At 45.6% G+C, this 21,159-nt stretch overlaps 1 protein-coding gene across 1 annotated transcript in view; it reads right to left on the bottom strand.

Moving 5' to 3' along the window:
- Positions 1-372: 372 nt before the first annotated feature.
- LOC115016523 (ras-specific guanine nucleotide-releasing factor RalGPS1-like) overlaps positions 373-21,159 on the bottom strand; it is a gene marked incomplete at its 5' end in the record, with an annotated part of 35,830 nt that continues 15,043 nt past the window's right edge. The window contains 9 exons of the mRNA XM_029444307.1: positions 373-697; positions 4,770-4,861; positions 4,945-5,050; positions 12,553-12,645; positions 12,788-12,893; positions 15,913-15,993; positions 16,826-16,874; positions 20,270-20,421; positions 20,744-20,870. Of these exons, the coding sequence (XP_029300167.1) occupies positions 668-697; positions 4,770-4,861; positions 4,945-5,050; positions 12,553-12,645; positions 12,788-12,893; positions 15,913-15,993; positions 16,826-16,874; positions 20,270-20,421; positions 20,744-20,870 (836 nt within the window). The remainder of the gene's footprint in view (positions 698-4,769; positions 4,862-4,944; positions 5,051-12,552; positions 12,646-12,787; positions 12,894-15,912; positions 15,994-16,825; positions 16,875-20,269; positions 20,422-20,743; positions 20,871-21,159) is intronic.

The following is a 21,159-nucleotide window of genomic DNA, read 5'->3' as shown; positions in this document are numbered from 1 at the left end:
GTGATGAAGACTCATCTTTCGTTTTTGCTGCAGTGCTGCTCTTTAATGGGAATAATGAGACCATCACGTTTTTCATGTTCACAAGTTGGGATTTGCGTTGATGTATTTGCCTACTCTTGCACCGGTAAAATGTTGAAATTCAGGAAAACATTGCAATAGCAGTTTCACAAATTTAACAAAAAACTAATCAAAAGGGGTGTCTTTCTGTGTTAAAAATCCCAGCTCCATTTGAAGGCTGTATAACACTGGTCTGCAAAGCGAAGATGAACATTAGTCAGCTAACACTGTTGTTCACATTTGTGCACTGATTGTTTCAACCAAACAGAAACCCAACATGGGCCAAAAAATTATGTGCTTGCTCACTTTTTTTTAGCAGCATAACAAATGACAGTCAACAAGGAAGCTTAGAGAAAGTAACAAGGGACAACCTCACCAAAGTCTTCCATTAACTGAATTTTTCCCCAGTTGACATTACATTTAGTCCCGGTGAAGAAGAAAGCAGGTGTTTTGGCATATGCACTCACTCCTCCAGTATTAAAGACCTTCTCCAACGATTCTTCTTGACTCTCCCATATCAGTAGATACCGTCCCATTCCACTGTGTTCAATCTCTACTATCCAAACAAATGAGTTTGACACAATAATTTCCCACGGGTTAAAGTCTACTCTCATTCAAATGACATGAGGTTTGCTGGTATCTGTTGAAAGAATAGAACAGACATTTAGCACAAAAATTTGAAATAGTAAAAGCTGCTAGCTCTGCTACTTTGTGTTTGTATATGTTTTGAGCTTTAATTATTTGATATGATACATTGTTGCCACTTGGGGCAGTGTAACAAGATATAAATAACAAACACGGATATATTATCACCATACAAAGTTCTTTTGGCAAACGTGTTTGCATGTATACACATTCAGCAGATAAAAAGCGGTGGTGTCATTTATTATCACTCTGCAGCCTCTCATCTGCTCTTTGTTTAGTGGCTGAGTTCCTCCACATACATACACCGTCTGTATGTAGTCTAACTGTTTAGCTTGGTTTATTCTTGTAAAAATGTCATGTCCACTCGGGTCTACAAATGCATGCTGGTGGAAAACTGGGACATCTGAGAAAATATGTTTTCTAAAAAGACAGAATAGTTTGTCACCCCTCGATTAGAACACATACATTAGAGACCAACTATAGGCTCTATACAGTAGTGAGGACTGAGAAAATAAGAAAGTTATACAGTACATATCTCTGATTCTAGACATTACCAAAAAACAATACACTACTTTCTACGTCAAACAGAAACGGGAGATATCTGACCATGATAAGAATGACATGTGGGTCAACCAGGCTAGGATAACCAACTCAAAGTTCTGGAGAGAGTTCTGTTGGGAGAACATATTATGATATTTTGAGACTCCAAAATGTAAATGTCCATCCTGTGGGCCCACCACTCATGGGAAAAACCGCTGGGGTCGGGTGCGCTGTCACACGTGTGGCAGTGATGGTCAGGGACTTCGACGGACCAGACCCGGGCAGCAGAGGCTGGCTCTGGGGACATGGAACGTCACCTCTCTGTGGGGGAAGGAGACGGAACAAGTGCGGGAGGTGATTCGCTACCCGTTGGATCTGGTGGGGCTTACCTCTCGTACAGTCTTGGCTCTGGAACCGTACTCCTGGATAGGGGTTGGACTCTATTCTTCTCCGAAGTTGCCCAAGGTGTGAGAAGTCGGGCCGGAGTGGGGATACTCACTAGCCCCCGGCTGAGCGCCGCTACGTTGGAGTTTACCCCGGTGGACGAGAGGGTCGCCTCCCTACGCCTTTGGGTTATGGGGGGAAAACTCTGACTGTTGTTTGTGCCTATTCCCCAAACGCAGTTCGGAGTATTCGGCCTTCTTGGAGACCCTGAATGGAGCCCTGCAGGGGGCTCCAGTAGGGGACTCCGTAGTCTTGCTGGGAGACTTCAACGCACACGTGGGAAACGATGGAGACACCTGGAGAGGCGTGATTGGGAGGAAGGGCCTCCCTGATCTAAACCCGAGCGGTTGTTTGTTGTTTGACTTCTGTGCTAGTCATGGAATGGCCATAACAAACACCATGTTCGAACATAAGGATGCTCATAAGTGTACCAGAGCAATCTAGGCCAAAGGTCAATGATCGATTTTGTAATTGTATCATCTGATCTGAGGCTGCATGTTTTGGACACTTGGAGATGAAGAGAGGGGCGGAGCTGTCGACTGATCACCATTTGGTGGTGAGTTGGATCAAGGGGTGGGGGAAGACTCTGGACAGACCTGGTAAACCCAAACGGGTAGTGCGGGTGAATTCGGAACGTCTGGAGGAAGCCCCTGTCCTGGGGATCTTCAACTCACACCTCCGGCGGAGCTTTTCAGACATCCCTGTGGAGGTTGGGGGCATTGAACCTGAGTAGGTGATGTTCAAAACCTCTATTGCTGAAGCTGCGGTGATGAGCTGTGGTCTCAAGGTCTTAGGTGCCTCAAGGGGCGGTAACCCTCGAACACCGTGGTGGACCCCGGTGGTCAGGGAAGCCGTCTCACTGAAGGAGGAGTCCTTCCGGGTTATGTTATCCGGGAGGACTCCGGAAACAGTTGCAGGGTACCGAAGGACTAGAAGGGCGGCAGCCTCTGCCGTGTCATAGGCAAAGCAGCGGGTGTTCGGAGAAGCTATGCAGAAGGACTTTCGGTCGGCACCAAGGTGCTTCTGGAAAACCATCCGGCACCTCAGGAGGGGGAAGCGAGGAACCATCCAAGCTGTGTACAGCAAGGGTGGGACCCTGCTGACTTTGACTGAGAAGGTTATCGGCCGGTGGAAGGAGCACTTTGAGGAACTCCTGAATCCAACTAACACGTCCTCTATAGTAAAGGCAGAGCTGATGGGGGATCATCGTCAATTTCCCTGATGGAAGTCACTGAGGTAGTCAAACAACTCCACAGTGGCAAAGCCGCAGGGGTTGACAAGATCCGTCCAGAAATTCTGAAGGCTTTGGGTGTTGAGGGGCTGTCTTGGTTGACACGCCTCGTCAACAATGCGTGGAAGTCTGGGACAGTGCCTAGGGGTTGGCAGACCGGGGTGGTGGTTCCCCTATTTAAAAAGGGGGACCAGAGAGTGTGTGCCAACTACAGGGGTATCACACTTCTCAGCCTCCCTGGTAAAGTCTACTCCAAAGTACTGGAAAGGAGGGTTCGGCCGGTAGTCGAACCTCTGATTGAAGAGGAACAATGCGGATTCCGTCCTGGTCGTGGAACAACGGACCAACTCTTCACTCTCGCAAGGATCCTGGAGGGGGCCTGGGAGTACGCACATCCGGTCTACATGTGTTTTGTGGATCTGGAGAAGGCGTATGACCGGGTCCCCCGGGTGATACCGGGTGATACTGCTGCAGGAGTATGGGGTGAGGGGGTCACTTCGGAGGGCCATCCAATCCCTGTACGCCTAAAGCGAGAGTTGTGTCCGGATACTCGGCAGTAAGTCGGACTCGTTCCCAGTGAATTTTGGCCTCCGCCAGGGCTGCACTTTATCACCAATCCTGTTCGTAATTTTCATGGATAGGATATCGAGGCGTAGTCGTGGAGGAGAGGGGTTGCAGTTCGGTGACCTGAGGATCTCATCGCTGCTCTTTGCAGATGATGTGGTCCTTATGGCATCATCGGTCTGTGACCTTCAACAGTCACTGGATCGGTTCGCAGCCGAGTGTGAAGTGGTTGGGATGAGGATCAGCACATCAAAATCTGAGGCCATGGCTCTCAGCAGGAAACCGGTGGATTATCTACTCCGGGTAGGGAATGAGCCTTTACCCCAAGTGAAGGAGTTCAAGTACCTCGGGGTCTTGTTCGCGAGTGAGGGGACGATGGAGCGAGAGATTGGCCGGAGAATCGGAGCAGCGGGGGCGGTACTATAGTCACTTTACCGCACCGTTGTGACAAAAAGAGAGCTGAGCCAGAAGGCAAAGCTCTCAATCTACCGGTCGATCTTCGTTCCTACCCTCACCTATGGTCATGAAGGCTGGGTCATGACCGAAAGAACGAGATCACGGGTACAAGCGGCCGAAATGGGTGACGGACGGGTGGCTGTCGTCTCCCTTAGAGATAGGGTGAGAAGCTCAGCCATCCGTGAGAGACTCGGAGTAGAGCCACTGCTCCTTTAAGTTGAAAGGAGCCAGTTGAGGTGGTTCGGGCATCTAGTAAGGATGCCACCTGGGCGCCTCCCTAGGGTGGTGTTCCTGGCACGTCCAGCTGGGAGGAGATCCCGGGGAAGACCCAGGACTTGGTGGAGAGATTATATCTCCTCACTGGCCTGGGAACGCCTCAGGATCCCCCAGTCGGAGCTGGAGCTGCTGCCCCCGCAACCCGATCCCGGATAAGCAGTGGACGATGGATGGAAAATGTAAATGTATTCGAAGGCACTATCAGGAACAGAATGAGTGCTGAGGCAGTATGGTAAAAGAGAATGACTGACACCTTTATATTGTCTAGGTTTGCCCTATTTGTGTCTTATATTACATACATGCATTTAAATACAAATCAAATTGTCTATTTGTAATGGTACACAGAAGGAGAAACGTTTTTACTCTTTGTTCATGTCTCCCTGTTTATGTGGATGTTTCAAGTATTTATTGTTAGAACTTTGCTGACCATATATCATATATCATATACTGTATATGCCATTTCTATTCATCTGTCTCTTCAGGAGAAAGAGTTGCTTTATCTGACCAAAACTAACTCATGGTGCAAACAGATTGGAGAGTGTGTGTGCTTACATACCTGAGGTCTACTGCTTCTACAAGCCTCTTCCAGGTTTTTGTTCCAGATGATTGCTGAAAACCTGGATCCTGTCTGGAACTTGTAAACATTGCCTGTGGAGTGAAACAAATCGCTTTCTGTGATTTTCTGATTTTAAATAATGGACAAAAAAAAGAGCAGGTGGTGTGAAGCTGACCTTTGTCTGGGTGATTAAGCTGGAAGATGTTGGGTCTGGCTGGATCATCTGGCAGCACCACCATCCATCCAGTCACACACACCTTCTTACAGGGGCTGGACTTATACTGTGGTAAACAAGGGTTACAGCAAAGATGTCAAAACTAATGGTGTTTTTATTTGAATCTATGGACATAGCTATGCTTAACTGATGTTAAATGATAAAAAGGAATCCATACATCAGAGATATGGAAATACAGCAATGGAGACAACAAGAGTACTCAGTAATTGTTTATTGTCAGAACCGAAGGTTAAAGAGGCTGCATCCCGCCTGTGCCCCACATAATGCAGTGTGTCCATCTCGGACAAGGACCATAATTCAATGTGCATAGCTTGCATAGGCACTAAACACACTCAGGCATTGCCAGCTACTGCAAACTGTAGATCAACGGGCTGGTGGAACTGGAGCTGGCTGAACCCCCAGCGGTGGAGCCTTGAGTGGCCTATCACCTCCACCCAAACAGTCTCTCTCTCTGCTTCCTCTTACCTCTCTCTGCCCAACACAACGGAATACCCCTGCTATCTGTGTACCAGGTGGTGATCCTAGAGGAGGTGGGCTGACAGCCAGAACATGGGTTACCTAACCATGCCTTCTGGGACGAGATATGTGTGGTTAAAAGACCCTATCCTGCGCTCGTCACATGGTGCAATGTGCTGTGGTCGTATAATGGGACTTGCAGACTCAGGCGAGAGGGCTCTGTGGCTTAACCTCTCAGGCCTGAGTGATGTCCAGAAGGCAGAGGTTATGGCTGCAACATTCAACCAATAGTGCAAAGAATACTCGGAGGGGAGATTAGCGTCTCTCATTCAGTGTCTCTCCCTCTGCCTGCTGGGGAAAGTCGTATCATTCGGACTATGCCTGCGCCTTCTTGGTCTCATGGCGTTGGTGATATCTGTTGTGGGTCTTCTACTGATGAGGAATTTTCAGCGCTGGGAAACAGCATTTCGCCTGTGCCCACTATGTCACTAACACCGGTGCGTGTAGCGTGTGGGCCCGAGGAACACATGCATGAAAAATGCTCAGTTTTTCTCCCTGTCGGACATAAATGCACCTCTGGGTCTGGACGAATGGACGGGTCAGTGACAAACCCCCATTTTACAATCTAATTGGCCTCACAATAACCTCAGAACTGCTAATATTAATACATTCCAGAAGACATTAACTGTAGCTGCAAAAAACACAATGGAGACCACACAATCAGAGACAAAAAGGGACTGATTTTGTATATAGAATTATATGTATGTTAATTAGGCAAAATGCTTGATTAAGGGAATGGAAATAACAGGAAGATACACCAGTCTTAAACCAGTTCAATGGTGCATGCATGATGGAGGTAATTGTCAGATAATAATTTCCCCCTCCTCCCTGCATTCTTCAGGGGAGATCAGAAGGAAGTGTTTAGGTGCCACAAAAGACACAGACACAGCGGTGAGAGTGAATCAAATGTAACCCTTGAAGATTATAGGTTAAGATTTAGGAGTAAGGTCTCCTAGTAATAGCTCCCTCTAATCTCTCAACTGTTGATGGTGTGTTAAGTAATCTAAAAGGGTTCTTTTTCAGTTATCATGTCAACTAACTCATTAGGCTACGGTATTAATTACTGATATTAATTGTGTAACTTGTAAGTCATTCATCCACCATTATTGCCTCCATTAAATTAAGCATATGTTTACTTGGGTTCAAACCCTGAAGGGGTAAAACCCTATTGAGTTTGTGCTGATGTCCCAAGAAATTTGACCACAATCAGCCACATGGTGGCTTTCTTGTATTCTTGGCACCGCTCGAGTGGCAGCCTGTTACAGCAGCTCCTACTCACCACTGAGTAGTTTCTACTTTATTGTGTACTTTTTGTACTTATTTTTAAATAATTCTTGTTTACTGCTCTGCAACTTTGTCTATGAAATCAAGAAATCATAGACACCAAACCCACTATTTTTGCACTGGTTTTAGTTTTAGTTTTCCTGTTAACAACTGTGACCGGGGATCACACGTGCAGCCAACGCATTGTTTACACCAGGTAAACAATACACCAGATCAGCTGTTAGCCTGTCATAGCATGGCGGTGCTAACCGGCGAGAGACCTGATGTTCCCTGTGAGCTGAGGAGAAGAAGAGGATGTCATGCCGGGACTGAGTTGCGAGCTAGCAAGAGACAAGTCTAGGAGACTAGACCTGCCCTTCCATCCATCGTAATGCATGCGGCCATTCTATCTGCTTCGGGAATTCTCGCATGTTACCGCGATAGCGGCGTATATTACCCCCTTTGCTAACGCCAATGTGGCTTGTTTTATTTGTCGTAAGTTAACGCAGGGTCAACGGTACAATGAAATGTGTCTGAGAGAGACAGCATGTCAGCTAAGCTGTCAAAAATAAAATAAAATATACAAAATATTTTTTGTTCATGATGAGACCCATGATGATCGTATCATCAGCAAACTTAAAGATGATGTTTGAACTGTGCTTGGCAGCACAGTCATAGGTGAACAGGGAGTACAGAAGGGGGCTTTCCACCACTCTTCCCACATGCCCCACCAGAGACAATAAAACACTGTACAGAACTGTACAATGTTTCCCAAACAACAAACCTTGGATGAATCCTGAGATAAAGGCTCTCCTCAAAGACAAAAAGAGGGCCATTAGGTCAGGTAACAAGGAAGAGCTGAAGATTGTTCAGAGGGAGCGAAGGTGGTAGATCAGAGAGGGCAAGAACTTCAACAGGAAGAAGATGGAGGAGCAGCTGCAGCAGAGGAATGTTAGCGGTGTCTGGAAAGGCCAAAAGATCATCTCTGGGTACAAGGACCCAGACTCTCAGCCCAAGGGGGACCTAAAGTGGGTGAATGACTTGAACATTTTCGATTTCGATCAGTCACGCGCCCCACTCCTGCCTCATTCCCCCTTGCTCTTGCCCCATTGTCCTTATCATCAGGATACAACCTTGTCATCTGAACCCTGCCCCCTCCATCAACCCCCAGCTGTCAAGTACTCCACAATCCCACTCTGTCTCCTGCTTCTTCACCCACACAACCAACCAGGTGAGGAGTGAGCTCAGAAGGTAAAAAAGGCAAAAAAGGCTGTGGCTTGTCCAGGTGGCATCAGCTCAAGGCTCCTCATATGTGCCTGTGCCAACCAACTGTGCGGGATTGTGGAGCTATTCAACCTGAGCTTGAAGCAAGGGAGGGTACCACAACTGTGGAAAACATCTTGTGTGGTACCTGTGCCAAAAACCCCCCACCCCAAGGACTTCAACAGCTACAGGCCGGTGGCGCTGACATCGCAGCTAATGAAGACCCTGGAGAGGCTGGTCCTTGGCTATCTTCAGCTCCACTTCAGTTCGCCTACCAACCTGGCATCGGGGTGGATGACGCTGTCATCTACCTGATGCACAGATCCCTCTCTCACCTGGAGAAGGCTGGGGGTACTGTGAGAATCTTGTTCTTTGATTTCTCCAGTGCTCTCAACACCATTCAACCCAGGCTGCTGGTTTGACAAGCTGGAGCTTTCAGGCGTGGATTCTGGAATACCTCACCAACTGTTCACAGTACGTGAGGACCCGGGAATGTCACTCGGAGACAATTTTCTGCAACATGGGGGCCACCTCGGGAACAGTTCTGGCGTGGGACTAATGGGGAAATCCACGGGACGGAATACACAAACATGGCAGCCATCAATCAAAAGGTCTTAATAAAGGGCGGGGCTTAATATGAAATAGCCCATAAATCAAGTTTAGTTTGAATCCGATAAAGGGGGGTGAAATGGCGGAACTTTGAGTGTGCATATCAGCTCTAGACTTTTGGGCAGCACCTTTTAATTTGTTGCTTTATTAAGGGTGCACGCCACAAGCTCCCAGTTTCCACGCCCCCTGTTCCTCTTTGGGATCTGTCGGTTGTCTTGGCAGCCCTCTCATCATCCATTTCAGCCTATAGGCTGAAAGCGTTGGGGATGAAATGTATTTCACATAAAACTGTGTTGCTCTTTGCTTCATCCACAGCAAAGCGTGTGAGTAACTTACAGTGAGCACCCTTCCTGCTTGCAGTTTTCCGCAGGGCTCACCAAGGCCTGCGTGCGGCCCAATCCAGCTTTTGCGCCTAAGGTGATAGTCAGCCTACAGACGTCCCACGGTGGAGCTTTTAACCCAGAGGCTAAACACATTATGCCTGGTACAGGCACTGCATTACATTACATTACAGTTCATTTAGCTGACGCTTTTGTCCAAAGCGACTTACAATAAGTGCAAACAATCATGAGGATACTACGAACAGCAAAAAGTACATTAGCTTCAAATAGGTACAATCCTTTAAGTGCAGAACAATAGCTTCAAATAAGCCAAATAAATGTAAGTGCAGCATAAAAAGAACAGTTTTTCTTTCTTTCTTCATTTGCCGAGGTGCAAAAAAAAACAGGTGAGTTTTCAGTCTGCGACGGAAGGTGTGAAGACTGTTTGCTGACCTGACATGGGGAGGTCGTTCCACAATTTTGGAGCCAGGATAGCAAACAGGCGGGTTTTGTTTGAGGGGAGTCTGGGTCCCACTCGCAGTGAGGGAGTAGCAAGCCGATAGGCCGATGCAGAGCGAAGTGAACGCGCTGTGGTGGATGGTTTGACCATGGCCTGAATGTAGGAAGGGGCTGATCCATTCACAGCATGGTAGGCCAGCACCAGAGTTTTGAAGCAGATTCGGGCCACCATTGGTAGCCAGTGAAGGGAGCGGGTTGGGCCGGGCTGCTGCATTCTGGATGAGCTGTTGAGGTTGGATGGTACATGTAGGCAGTCCAGCAAGTTGAATTGAAAGTACTCAACTGTATGTTGCACCTTTGTTTGGCTTATTTGAAGCTATTGTACTTGCAAGATTCTTGCTGTTCAGAGTTGTATCCTCATGATTGTTTGCACTTTTTGTCGCTTTGGACAAAAGCGTCAGCTAAATGAACTGTAATATAATAATAGTCAAGGCATGAGATGACAAGTGCTTGGACAAGAAACAGACGTATCCTCCTGATGTTGTACAGAGTGTGTCTGCAGGAGCGGGTTGTTGCAGCGATGTTGGCACTGAAGGACAGTTGATTGTCCAGTGTCACACCCAGATTACTAGCAGTACGAGCCAGGGAGACAACAGAGGTGCCAATGTTGATGTTAAGGTATTGGATGGGAGAGCCCTTCCCTGGAAGGAAAATGAGCTTGGTCTTGTCAAGGTTGAGTTTCAAGTGATGTTCAGCCATCCACCGAGAGATATCAGCCAGACAAGCCGAAATCCGTGCCTCCACCTGGGTTTCAGATCTGGGAAAAGACAGAATCAGTTGAGTGTCATCTGTGTAGCTGTGGTAGGAGAAGCCATGAGAGTGATGACTGAGCCAATTGAGTTGGTGTACAGAGAGAAGAGGAGGGGACCCAGGACAGAGCCCTGAGGTTACCGGTGGTGATCTGCCAAGGGTCCGACAGAGACCCTCTCTAAGTTACCCTATACGTGCAGTCCTTTGGTAGGATTCGAGCAGGGAGAGAGCAGAGCCTGAGACTCCCAATTGTTGGAGGGTGTAGAGGAGGATCTGGTGGTTCGCTGTATCAAACACAGCTGTCTCAGTTGACTGGCTTGCCGTGAAACTAGATTGGTGTGGATCGAAGGTTGTTCTGGTGAAGGTAAGACAAGAGTTGATTAAAGACTGCACTCTCAAGTGTTTTGGAAAAAAATGAAAGAAGAGAGATAGGTCTTTAGTTGTTCACTGCAGAGGGGTCGAGTGAGGGTTTCTTTAAGAGAAGGTTCACTCTTGCCTCCTTAAGATTGTTAGGAAAGCAACCAGTTGTTAAGGAAGTGTTGATGAGATGGGTGAGAAAAGGAAGGCGGTCAGGAGCAATAGACTGGAGAAGGTGAGAGGGGATAGGGCAGGTTGAAGCGTCCTTCAACCTGCCCTATCCCCTCTCACCTTCTCCAGTCTATTGCTCCTGACCGCCTTCCTAGAGGTAACGAGAGATAGAACTTCATTTGAAGAGAGGGGGGAGAAAGAAGTTAGAGTGCGGGGAAGTGATGTGGATGGTGAACAGTTGATGTTAGTCGGTAGGTCGGAAAATGAAGAGCGTATGTCATCTATTTTTTTTACAAAGTAGTTGACAAAGTGAGATGGTAGGAGGGAAGAAAGAAGTGGGGGATTGGGAGGATCGAGGAGGGTGGAGAAGATAGAGAAGAGTTTTTTGGCGTTGGAGAAAGAGGATTGAATTTTGTGTTGGAAGAAAGTGCTTTTTGTTTCTGAAATAGAGGAAGAGAAAAGAGGAGAGAAAAGTATGAAAGGCAAGTCGGTCGTCAGGGTGTTTTTATTTCAGCCATTTTCTTTCAGCTCCCCGGAGGATGGTTCTGTTAGCACGCACAGAGTCATCCAACCTGGGAGCTGGAGGGGACTGGTGAACCTGTTGCAAGGTGAGAGGACAGAGAGAGTCCAGAGAGGAGGACAGAGTAGAGAGGAGACTGTCTGTGGCAGAGTTGGCAAGCATGAGTGAGAAGGAGTCAGGAGAAGGAAGGGCCGAGAGGTCAGATGAAGCAAGAGAGGAGCGAGAGAAGGAGTGAAGGTTACGGCGGAGAGATATAGTTTTTGGGGAGATAAGTTTGTTAGATTGGTAGAGGGAGAGAGTAGGACATGAAAAAGTGATCAGAGATATGAAGTGGGGTTACAGAGAGGTTTGAGGTAGAGTAGTTTTTGGTGAATATGAGGTCAAGGTGGTTGCCAGCTTTGTGAGTAGCAGGGGACGGAGACAGAGCAATAGAAGATAGGAGAGATATTCAGTCTGTTGACGAGCGGAGGGCTATTTTCAGGGAATAACAGGAGAACGTCTAATTCCTCCAAAAACTCCCCGAAAGGACCTGGAGGACAGTAGAGAACCACAATGTTTAATGTAACCAGCTTTGTTTCAGTGACAGCATAGAATTTGAAAGATGAGTGGGTGAAGGGTGGCTAAAGGGATAAAGAGAAAAACTCCATTTGGAAGAGATCAGCAGACCAGTACCACCCAGGCCAGTGGCTCTGGGTGAGTATGAGAAGGAGTAGGCTGTGGAGAGAGTAGCAGGGGTGGAAGTGTTATCTGGTGTGATCCAAGTCTCAGTAAGGGCAAGGAAGTTGAGGGATGGGAGGCGTAGCCAGAGATGAACTCAGTCTTGCAATTGGCTGACCGGCAGTTCCACAGGCCTCCTGTAACTAAATGTTTGGTATGAGAGGAGCGGGTGGGATATACAAAAGCAGAGAGGTTACGGTGGTGTTGCGAACATGTGTGAGGCCTGTAATATCTACAAAAAGAGACATGATCAGGGATGGAAAAGATACACATTTGAATGAAGGAAGCAAGCAAACCAAAATACTTAGCCCAGTAGTGTAGTTGTAGTTTACGCAGAGTCGATTCCCTTAGTAAAACACCTCACTCAAAAAACCCAAAGTTATTTTCTCAGCACTGATATGGATGTTTTGTTAGCAGGAATTCAGACAGCGACACTTCACAGCTGTTTATACTAATATGAGACTTGCTTAAGGGTAAACAGTAGAACTGCTGTTCAAATTAAAAAGTCTGAGCAATATCATGTTATTTAAACATCAAACTTACATGTTTTCTCTCAGAGGCCCTCAGTGCTTTTGCGCCATAGAATGTCAGTGTTGATCCAGACAGAGTGATCCAAAATCTGGTCCACGATGACAACTGCAACAAATCAAATATACGATGCTGAAAATATCTCATTCACTCTCATTAACAAATTGGAAAGGCATTTTTTGGTCAAAAATGTTTAACCATATTTGAGGAAAAAAATAGTAGCTTATACCACAGTGAAATCAAAAATCACCTTGGGCTTCCGTCCCTCCTTCAGCAGTGTTTTCCTTCGCAGGGGTCCTTCAATAGTCACACCGCCGGCCTCACTGCATCCATAGCAGGAGTTGGCAGCCGAGGAGCTAATGTTGTTGGAAAGTGGAGAAGAGGTTTGGATCCAAGGGTGGATCCAAACACAAAACACAAAAGAAGCAACTGAAAAAGATTTCTGCCCAGAGCTCGGAGTGTGCCATTCAGTCTTTGTCATAATATGATGCGCTATGAGGACAGTGATAGTTCTACACTAGGTAGGCTTTTATTTTAACCACACTGATGGCAACGATTAGTATAGAAGATGAACTTTAAGTGTGTGTTATTTAAAACACAGCCTGCACTGATTTAATGCGAAAATTAAGTAGTTATTGGCAAAGCACACTGAATTTCTGGGCCTCTTGGTTAGTGAATTTTTCTAATTTGTGTGAATAAGATGCTGTGTGGCTACTTTATAGTTTGACGGTATACATGTATTAACTTTGTTAAACAATGATATATGAAGAAAAATATAACAGGCAGAGACTCAGTTCTCCACTGACTTCAGCCTCAATAGACCAGAGTTCAATGCAGTCACAAGATGTGTTGGCATGTTAGTGTTTTTTTACTGCTGTTCCTGTGAGGATGGCATTTCTGACTTCATGATATATTCTAGACATCACTTTAGTAGAATGAATTCAATATGAATACATCAGGATCGGGATTAGGACAAAATCATTCTGAATTATATACCAGTCGTGGGTGGCATTCTACCCAACACATAAGGTATACAAATATCCTGCAGAGAGCGCTAAAGCTATAGCATGGGCCACATACTGACCAAAGAAATGTGAATCAACAATAAGGTATGATAACAAAAAGCAATTAACATTAAGTTTAAATGTATCAATTACTGAAAACTAGCATCACATATCTGACCATTTTTGGCGTCTGCACTGGAACTCTGGTATTGTTTTGGCACATGGATCAAAAGCAACGTCAACAACATTCTACCTCCAAACCAACTGTGGACCTGAATGAATTTGTGCTGCTCACAGCATTTTTCAATACTTCAACAGGGACGTGCGGTCAGGGTAGACAGAGCCTCCCCCGTCATCATGAATAGTAAAAAAAAACTAATAACAATAAAATAAAATATAAATGTATATTTGTTCACTGGTCTGTGCTATAAATACATTTTCTGTATGATTCCAATATTTTTGATAATTTTTATAGTCAAAATTGCTGAATGTGCGCATTCTCTGTTCAGTTACAGGAGAGATGTGAGCTACGGCAGCGACGAGCTGAGCCTCACCTCGGATTGCGCAATCCCTCGCAAACTAGGTTGAGCGCGTACACTTGGTGCGTGTCTGTTGCTATCTCTCTGTATGTCGCCAATATAATGTTTATAGACACTTTTATTATGTGTCCTGACATTCCATAGTCTAGTTAATGTATGTAATGTATGTGTGCAACATATTTAGTCTTGCAGATGTGACATAAAACCACAGTGAGAAGACACCAGGTGAGGCAGACAATACTCTGCGCACGTGAGCCCACACTGAAGAGGGCGCATGTGAGCCCACAGGTTTGTGTAGCTGCTGTTCTTCTACGCAGAGACGGTAGCTCCAACAAGCTACTGCTGGCTAACATCAGAGTCAGGTGCGCTGTAGCACTGTTTAGTTTAGTTTATTTCTCTGACTGACGGCCAAAAATGGAAGATTTTACAAAAAGGTAATACCACAATTTTATTGAAAATAGGATCTGACTAAGAAAAAACAATCCAATATTTAAATTAAAAACGAAATTTTGACCTTAAATAAAATATTATTTTGTTAATAGTGCAGTCTGTATTAATTAATTATCAAAGCATCAGACTAAAAACGCTATGGAGGGTGCAGAGCAAATACCTCTCTGAGCCACTATAAATGTAACATTCTTTTTTGGTCAAATATGTACCTTACCTGTGTGTTTATAAAGAATGCTGATATGAGATATGCAAAATAACCAGTAGTACTCATTCATGCTGCCAAGAAAATGGTGAATAAGCTACTGTAAATCTGACTCCAGAAGAGTCAGTGCCTCCCCAGCCATGAACCTCACGTCACTGTACTTCAATACATGATTTTTTTTTAATAAAGAGCTTTTTACAGCATGTCTTTCAGTGTCGCTGTTATTCTGGATGATCAACAGAACTGATGAACTGACCCTTTAGAGCAGTGGTCCCCAAACTAAGGCCCGCGCCTCCACATTTGGCCCGGCCCCCTGAACAATACCAGAGACGCATTTTTTTTTCAGTCTGGCCACGCGAATCCTAGACTAGCCCCTGTCACATAGAACGGAATAATGGCGAAAAGGTTAGGTGAGAGAAAAATTGATTCAGAATGCAGGGTATTTAACCTGCAGTGGTCAAACGATTATTATTTTGTTCAATGCAAAGAAAAGGCTGTTTGTCTCATCTGTCAAGAGGTGGTGGCGGTATTCAAAGAATACAATCTGCGCCGACACTATGAATCCCGTCACAAAGACAAGTATGATAACTTGCAAGGCCAAATGCGAGCAGACAAACTCTCAAAGCTAAAAAGTGGACTGTTAGCTCAGCAGAATACATTTGTACGCCAAGCTCAGCTGAACCAGTCACCCGTTCGGGCCAGCTTTCGCGTTGCTCAACTGATAGCAAGCAGCGGTAAACCTTTCACTGATGGAGAATTTGTCAAGAAATGTTTGAATGCTGTCGCGGAAGAGGTGTGTCCCGAGAAGAAAGATGTCTTTAATGCCGTGAATCTGTCAGCGAGTACAATCACCAGACGGATTGAAGAAATTGGGGGTAATGTATATGCCCAGCTGCAGCAGTCCTTATTCTCTAAAGTTTAGAGAATAAGGACTACCATATTACCAATGTACCTGTATATAGTGGAATGTAGTGGAATGGAAGTGGAATAAACAGCCCACAGCCAAATTACATTTCTGAAAGCTGAGTACAAAATTACATCTGGCTTCCAGCAGCATGCGGTAAAGGGATGAGGTGAGATAAAACACATTAGAGTATAACTCCTATTACCCCATGAAGATGAGTTCACTCTTATTTAAAGCAATATTGACCTCTTACTCTTACTCTCCCTCTCAATGTACCTGTAAACATAGCTGCGGCTCCTGGGGGAGTTGCGGAGAGGGACCCTCCAGTTGGGGCCCAGTGTTGCGTACATGCGGCCCCTGTTTGTCACACATTGTCACAGACGTTTTGGTTAGCAGAACTTTTCAGTGTATCTCAGTCACCAGAAGAACCAATATAATAAACCTAAGCCAACTCAAACCATTCACAGTACTGAGGTACAAACATGATCATATTGTCCAATCACAGCCTGATTTTAACCTGGCAATCATAGATAAATTAAATATTTATTCTATGTTCTTGCTAGGACAAATATAAATATAAATAAATATAAATAGATATACAGTACGATTAACTTGACATAGGATATTAGCAACATTCAAATACATACATAGTTAAATTTGGAGATATTCTATATTTTTCTTCTTGTCAACAAATGTTCTGAGCCAAACGCCCACACAAAGTCCTGCTGCCCCAAATACTGACTACAGTACAAAATGTGGATTAATCCGCCGCTGAAAATAGTCCCAAACTAAGTCACTAATTGCCCCTGTATGTTTGCTAAAAACTACAGTGAGCCACTGTTTTAGGAAATGACTGAATAGAAAAAAGAAAAAGTATATGTAAATGTATATTTGAGAGATAGATTTAAAATTTCACATCTTCAGGAGCAACAATGGGCTTGTGGCTGAGAGCCAGAGAAATAACACAAAATATACATTGTCAGCCTTTATTATTCAACAGAACCTGATTGTAGTCTTATGATCACATTGAGGAGGTGGCATTGTTTAAATGGGATACCAGTGTGAGGAAGCAATTTCTTTGTCCTCAGCTTGTTATCTAAATTGTTAAATGAACCACTTTAATGCTATGCATATTTCATTTGTCATTTCAAAGTGATTACAGTGGTTATATGTGATGATTAGTTCTCACCTCTCCATTCCAGGGGACAGCTCCTCCCCAAAAGAGCTTTCACTGCTGCCTATTTGGAAAAAAACACAGGACAAGTGTATTCTTTGGTCTCAGGTTTATGAAAAAAGCTAATGAGGCATTTGTAAATATAACATAACAGTGTGGAAGAAATATTTTGTTAAAGAAGATTTCAAATTTTTTAAATAAGAAGCAACACAGATGATTATGATGAGGATTCATGAAGCATGGAGAAAAGACACACACACAAATGGTATCTGCACTTTTATAATGTGCATCCTGAGAGCAGGGGTTTCCAACAAACTGTGGTATATGGAAACTACATGGTGAGGAGAAAAGGGTTAATAAGGCTAATATAAAATATGACTGGTTCACAAGGTCACAAGAACTGAGTCTGGGGTTTTTCTTCATGATACAACTTACACTTTAGTGTCACTTAAGTTGCTATTGTGACACAGATTATGGATCAAGTTGTTTAAATGTGAACTCCTTAAGGCCCTGTCACACATATCCGTATGACAGAAACGTATTCCAGCGCATACGAAAATTTGTCAGAGTCCTAATACGTCCAACTTTTCCTCGGATGGGAAAAGTGAACATATACAGATACGCATGTCTAGTGCATCACTTCCTAATACAAAATGTATCAGACGAATGCCCAACGAATGCATAAGATATACAAAAATATGGTGTATACAAAATATTGGCAACACGTTAGTTTACGTAGCTAAGGTAAGGTATAAGTAGTATTCGTTAAGAGCTCACTGTGTTTCGCTGGGGTGCGTTGTTGAACGCTGATGTTTTGAGCATGTTCAAAATTACCGGACGTATCCGACGTGTGCCTCATAAGATACGCAGACGTTACGTGACGTTAGACATACGTGAATACGGAATACGTAGTTGAATATTTACCTACGTAAATATAGTACGTAAATACCTACGTGACTACATTAGAGGAATGTTAGATAAAGGCAACGTCGACTGACGGTGAATCCACAATCTACAGCCAATTTATTGATAACGAGTGGATACCCTATTCCTACCCTATGTTAAGATTATGCCTAACGACGGAGTAATTTATTAAACGTGTTGCTCATAAGTGCACGTGGTGGTGAGTTGGATCAAGGGGTGGGGGAAGACTCTGGACAGACCTGGTAAACCCAAACGGGTAGTGCGGGTGAACTGGGAACGTCTGGAGGAAGCCCCTGTCCTGGGGAAACTTTAACTCACACCTCCGGCGGAGCTTTTCAGCCATGCCTGTGGAGGTTGGGGGCATTGAACCTGAGTGGGCGATGTTCAAAACCTCTATTGCTGAAGCTGCGGTGATGAGCTGTGGTCTCAAGGTCTTAGGTGCCTCAAGGGGCGGTAACCCTCGAACACCGTGGTGGACCCCGGTGGTCAGGGAAGCCGTCCGACTGAAGAAGGAGTCCTTCCGGGTTATGTTATCCGGGAGGACTCCGGAAACAGTTGCAGGGTATCGAAGGACTAGAAGGGCGGCAGCTTCTGCTGTGTCAGAAGCAAAGCAGCGGGTGACTCCTGAATCCGACTAACACGCCCTCTATGGTAGAGGCAGAGCTGGAAGCTGATGGGGGATCATCGTCAATTTCCCTGATGGAAGTCACTGAGGTAGTCAAACAACTCCACAGTGGCAAAGCCACAGGGGTTGATGAGATCCGTCCAGAAATGCTGAAGGCTTTGGGTGTTGAGGGGTTGTCTTGGTTGACACGCCTCGTCAACATTGCGTGGAAGTCTGGGACAGTGCCTAGGGGTTGGCAGACCGGGGTGGTGGTTCCCCTATTTAAAAAGGGGAACCAGAGAGTGTGTGCCAACTACAGGGGTATCACACTTCTCAGCCTCCCTGGTAAAGTCTACTCCAAGGTACTGGAAAGGAGGGTTCGGCCGGTAGTCGAACCTCTGATTGAAGAGGAACAATGCGGATTCCGTCCTGGTCGTGGAACAACAGACCAACTCTTTACTCTTGCAAGGATCCTGGAGGGGGCCTGGGAGTACGCCCATCCGGTCTACATGTGTTTTGTGGATCTGGAGAAGGCGTATGACCGGGTCCCCCGGGTGATACTGTGGGAGGTGCTGCGGGAGTATGGAGTGAGGGGGTCACTTTTGAGGGCCATCCAATCCCTGTACGCCCAAAGCGAGAGTTGTGTCCGGATACTCGGCAGTAAGTCGGACTCGTTTCCAGTGAATGTTTGCCTCCGCTAGGGCTGCGCTTTATCATCAATCCTGTTCGTGATTTTAATGGATAGGATATCGAGGCGTAGTCGTGGAGGAGAGGGGTTGCAGTTCGGTGACCTGAGGATCTCATCGCTACTCTTTGCAGATGATGTGGTCCTTATGGCATCATCGGTCTGTGACCTTCAACAGTCACTGGATCGGTTCGCAGCCGAGTGTGCAGCGGTTGGGATGAGGATCAGCACCTCTAAATCTGAGGCCATGGCTCTCAGCAGGAAACCGGTGGATTGCCTACTCCGGGTAGGGAATGAGCCATTACCCCAAGTGAAGGAGTTCAAGTATCTCGGGGTCTTGTTCGCGAGTGAGGGGACGATGGAGCGAGAGATTGGCCGGAGAATCGGAGCAGCGGGGGCGGTATTACAGTAACTTTACCGCACCGTTGTGACGAAAAGAGAGCTGAGCCAGAAGGCGAAGCTCTCAATATACCGGTCGATCTTCGTTCCTACCCTCACCTATGGTCATGAAGGCTGGGTCATGACCGAAAGAACGAGATCACGGGTACAAACGGCCGAAATGGGTTTTCTCAGACGGGTGGCAGGCGTCTCCCTTAGAGATAGGGTGAGAAGCTCAGCCATCCGTGAGAGACTCGGAGTAGAGCCGCTGCTCCTTTACGTTGAAAGGAGCCAGTTGAGGTGGTTCGGGCATCTAGTAAGGATGCCACCTGGGCGCCTCCCTATGGAGGTGTTCCAGGCACGTCCAGCTGGGAGGAGACCCCGGGGAAGACCCAGGACTCGGTGGAGAGATTATATCTCCTCACTGGCCTGGGAACGCAGGATCCCCCAGTCGGAGCTGGAGGATGTGGCCCGGAGAAGGGAAGATTGGGGTTCCTTACTGGAGCTGCTGCCCCCGCGACCCGATCCCAGATAAGCGGTAGACGATGGATGGATGGATGGATGGTGTTTCTACAGTACAGCTAGCGTTCAGCATCTTAGCCGTTCTCCAGCATCAGCATGACGTGAACCAGATGGCACTTTTCCAGCTCCGTTGGCCAGAGGCTCTGATACGTTTTAAATAGGTAAGTGATAAGCTATCAATGTTTGACATACGTATAATAATTTGTTATGTATGCGTCAGCTTCAAAGAAAATATCATAGTAAAAATAAAATACATCTCCTTCTGGTTAATGTATACACAGCTTTGTGTATTTGTCATGAACAGAATGTTATAGAAAAATAATTGTATCCTACAGTATATACATACCCAACGATAGGCCATTGGACACAGAGGTGCTGTGTGGATCGTGTCTGACTGGACTCTGAGACTCTAAGAAGCTGTCGTCCAGCAAGTGTCGTGCTTTCTCGATGGGAAACGTGGCACTCCTGCTCTCTGACATGCCATACTGACACATCATACTACGGACACAGATCAACCATTACACAACAAGCAAGCCATACAGGTACATACAGTGGTGCCAAATACATAACAATGCATTTCACACTCATGGGGAATTTTTCATTAGAATGCCATCTTGTTTCTTTATCACTTTTCATATCTTACTACCCAATAATAGAGTTGTATATTACTATACTGTGCTGCATAGCTTATGGGTTTGGTGTTATAGATATTGTTGCTCTATTACTGTACTAACACTGACCATATTTTACATCATATTTAACACTTTACATTATGAATTTAGAAAGATGTTATATGAATCACATCCAGAATATAACTCACTTGTTTCCCAGACTATGGCTCTTCCTGTGGTGAGAGGGAGGGGGGGTGGGGATATGAAGCCCAACAGAGGTGTCAGGGCAGGTAGGCCGTCGGTTATACCTTAGAGAGGCCGAGACTTCAGACAGACCTGCAACACAGAAAACTGCTCAGCACTACAATTTTTTCTTGGCTTGTATGCGTAATTACATCAGAGATGAGGTATTATTCATTATGCTGTTGATTGTAAAAACTAGATTTTAACCTCTTAGAGTGTGGCTGTCAAAGGGTTTTTCTTCAGTGTCGAGTATGTAATTGTTAAAAGCAAAGTGTATTCACATATACAGATAGATACATATCTATAAAAATAGATACATTAATAAATATATATGCCGGCTGTATTCATCTACATTGTGTGAATGTGTAAAAGCTCAGTCTAG

Source organism: Cottoperca gobio, chromosome 12 (assembly GCF_900634415.1).
Source record: "Cottoperca gobio chromosome 12, fCotGob3.1, whole genome shotgun sequence".
In the NCBI taxonomy this organism is placed as follows: domain Eukaryota; kingdom Metazoa; phylum Chordata; class Actinopteri; order Perciformes; family Bovichtidae; genus Cottoperca; species Cottoperca gobio.
This window is presented reverse-complemented; position numbering and strand designations above follow the sequence as displayed.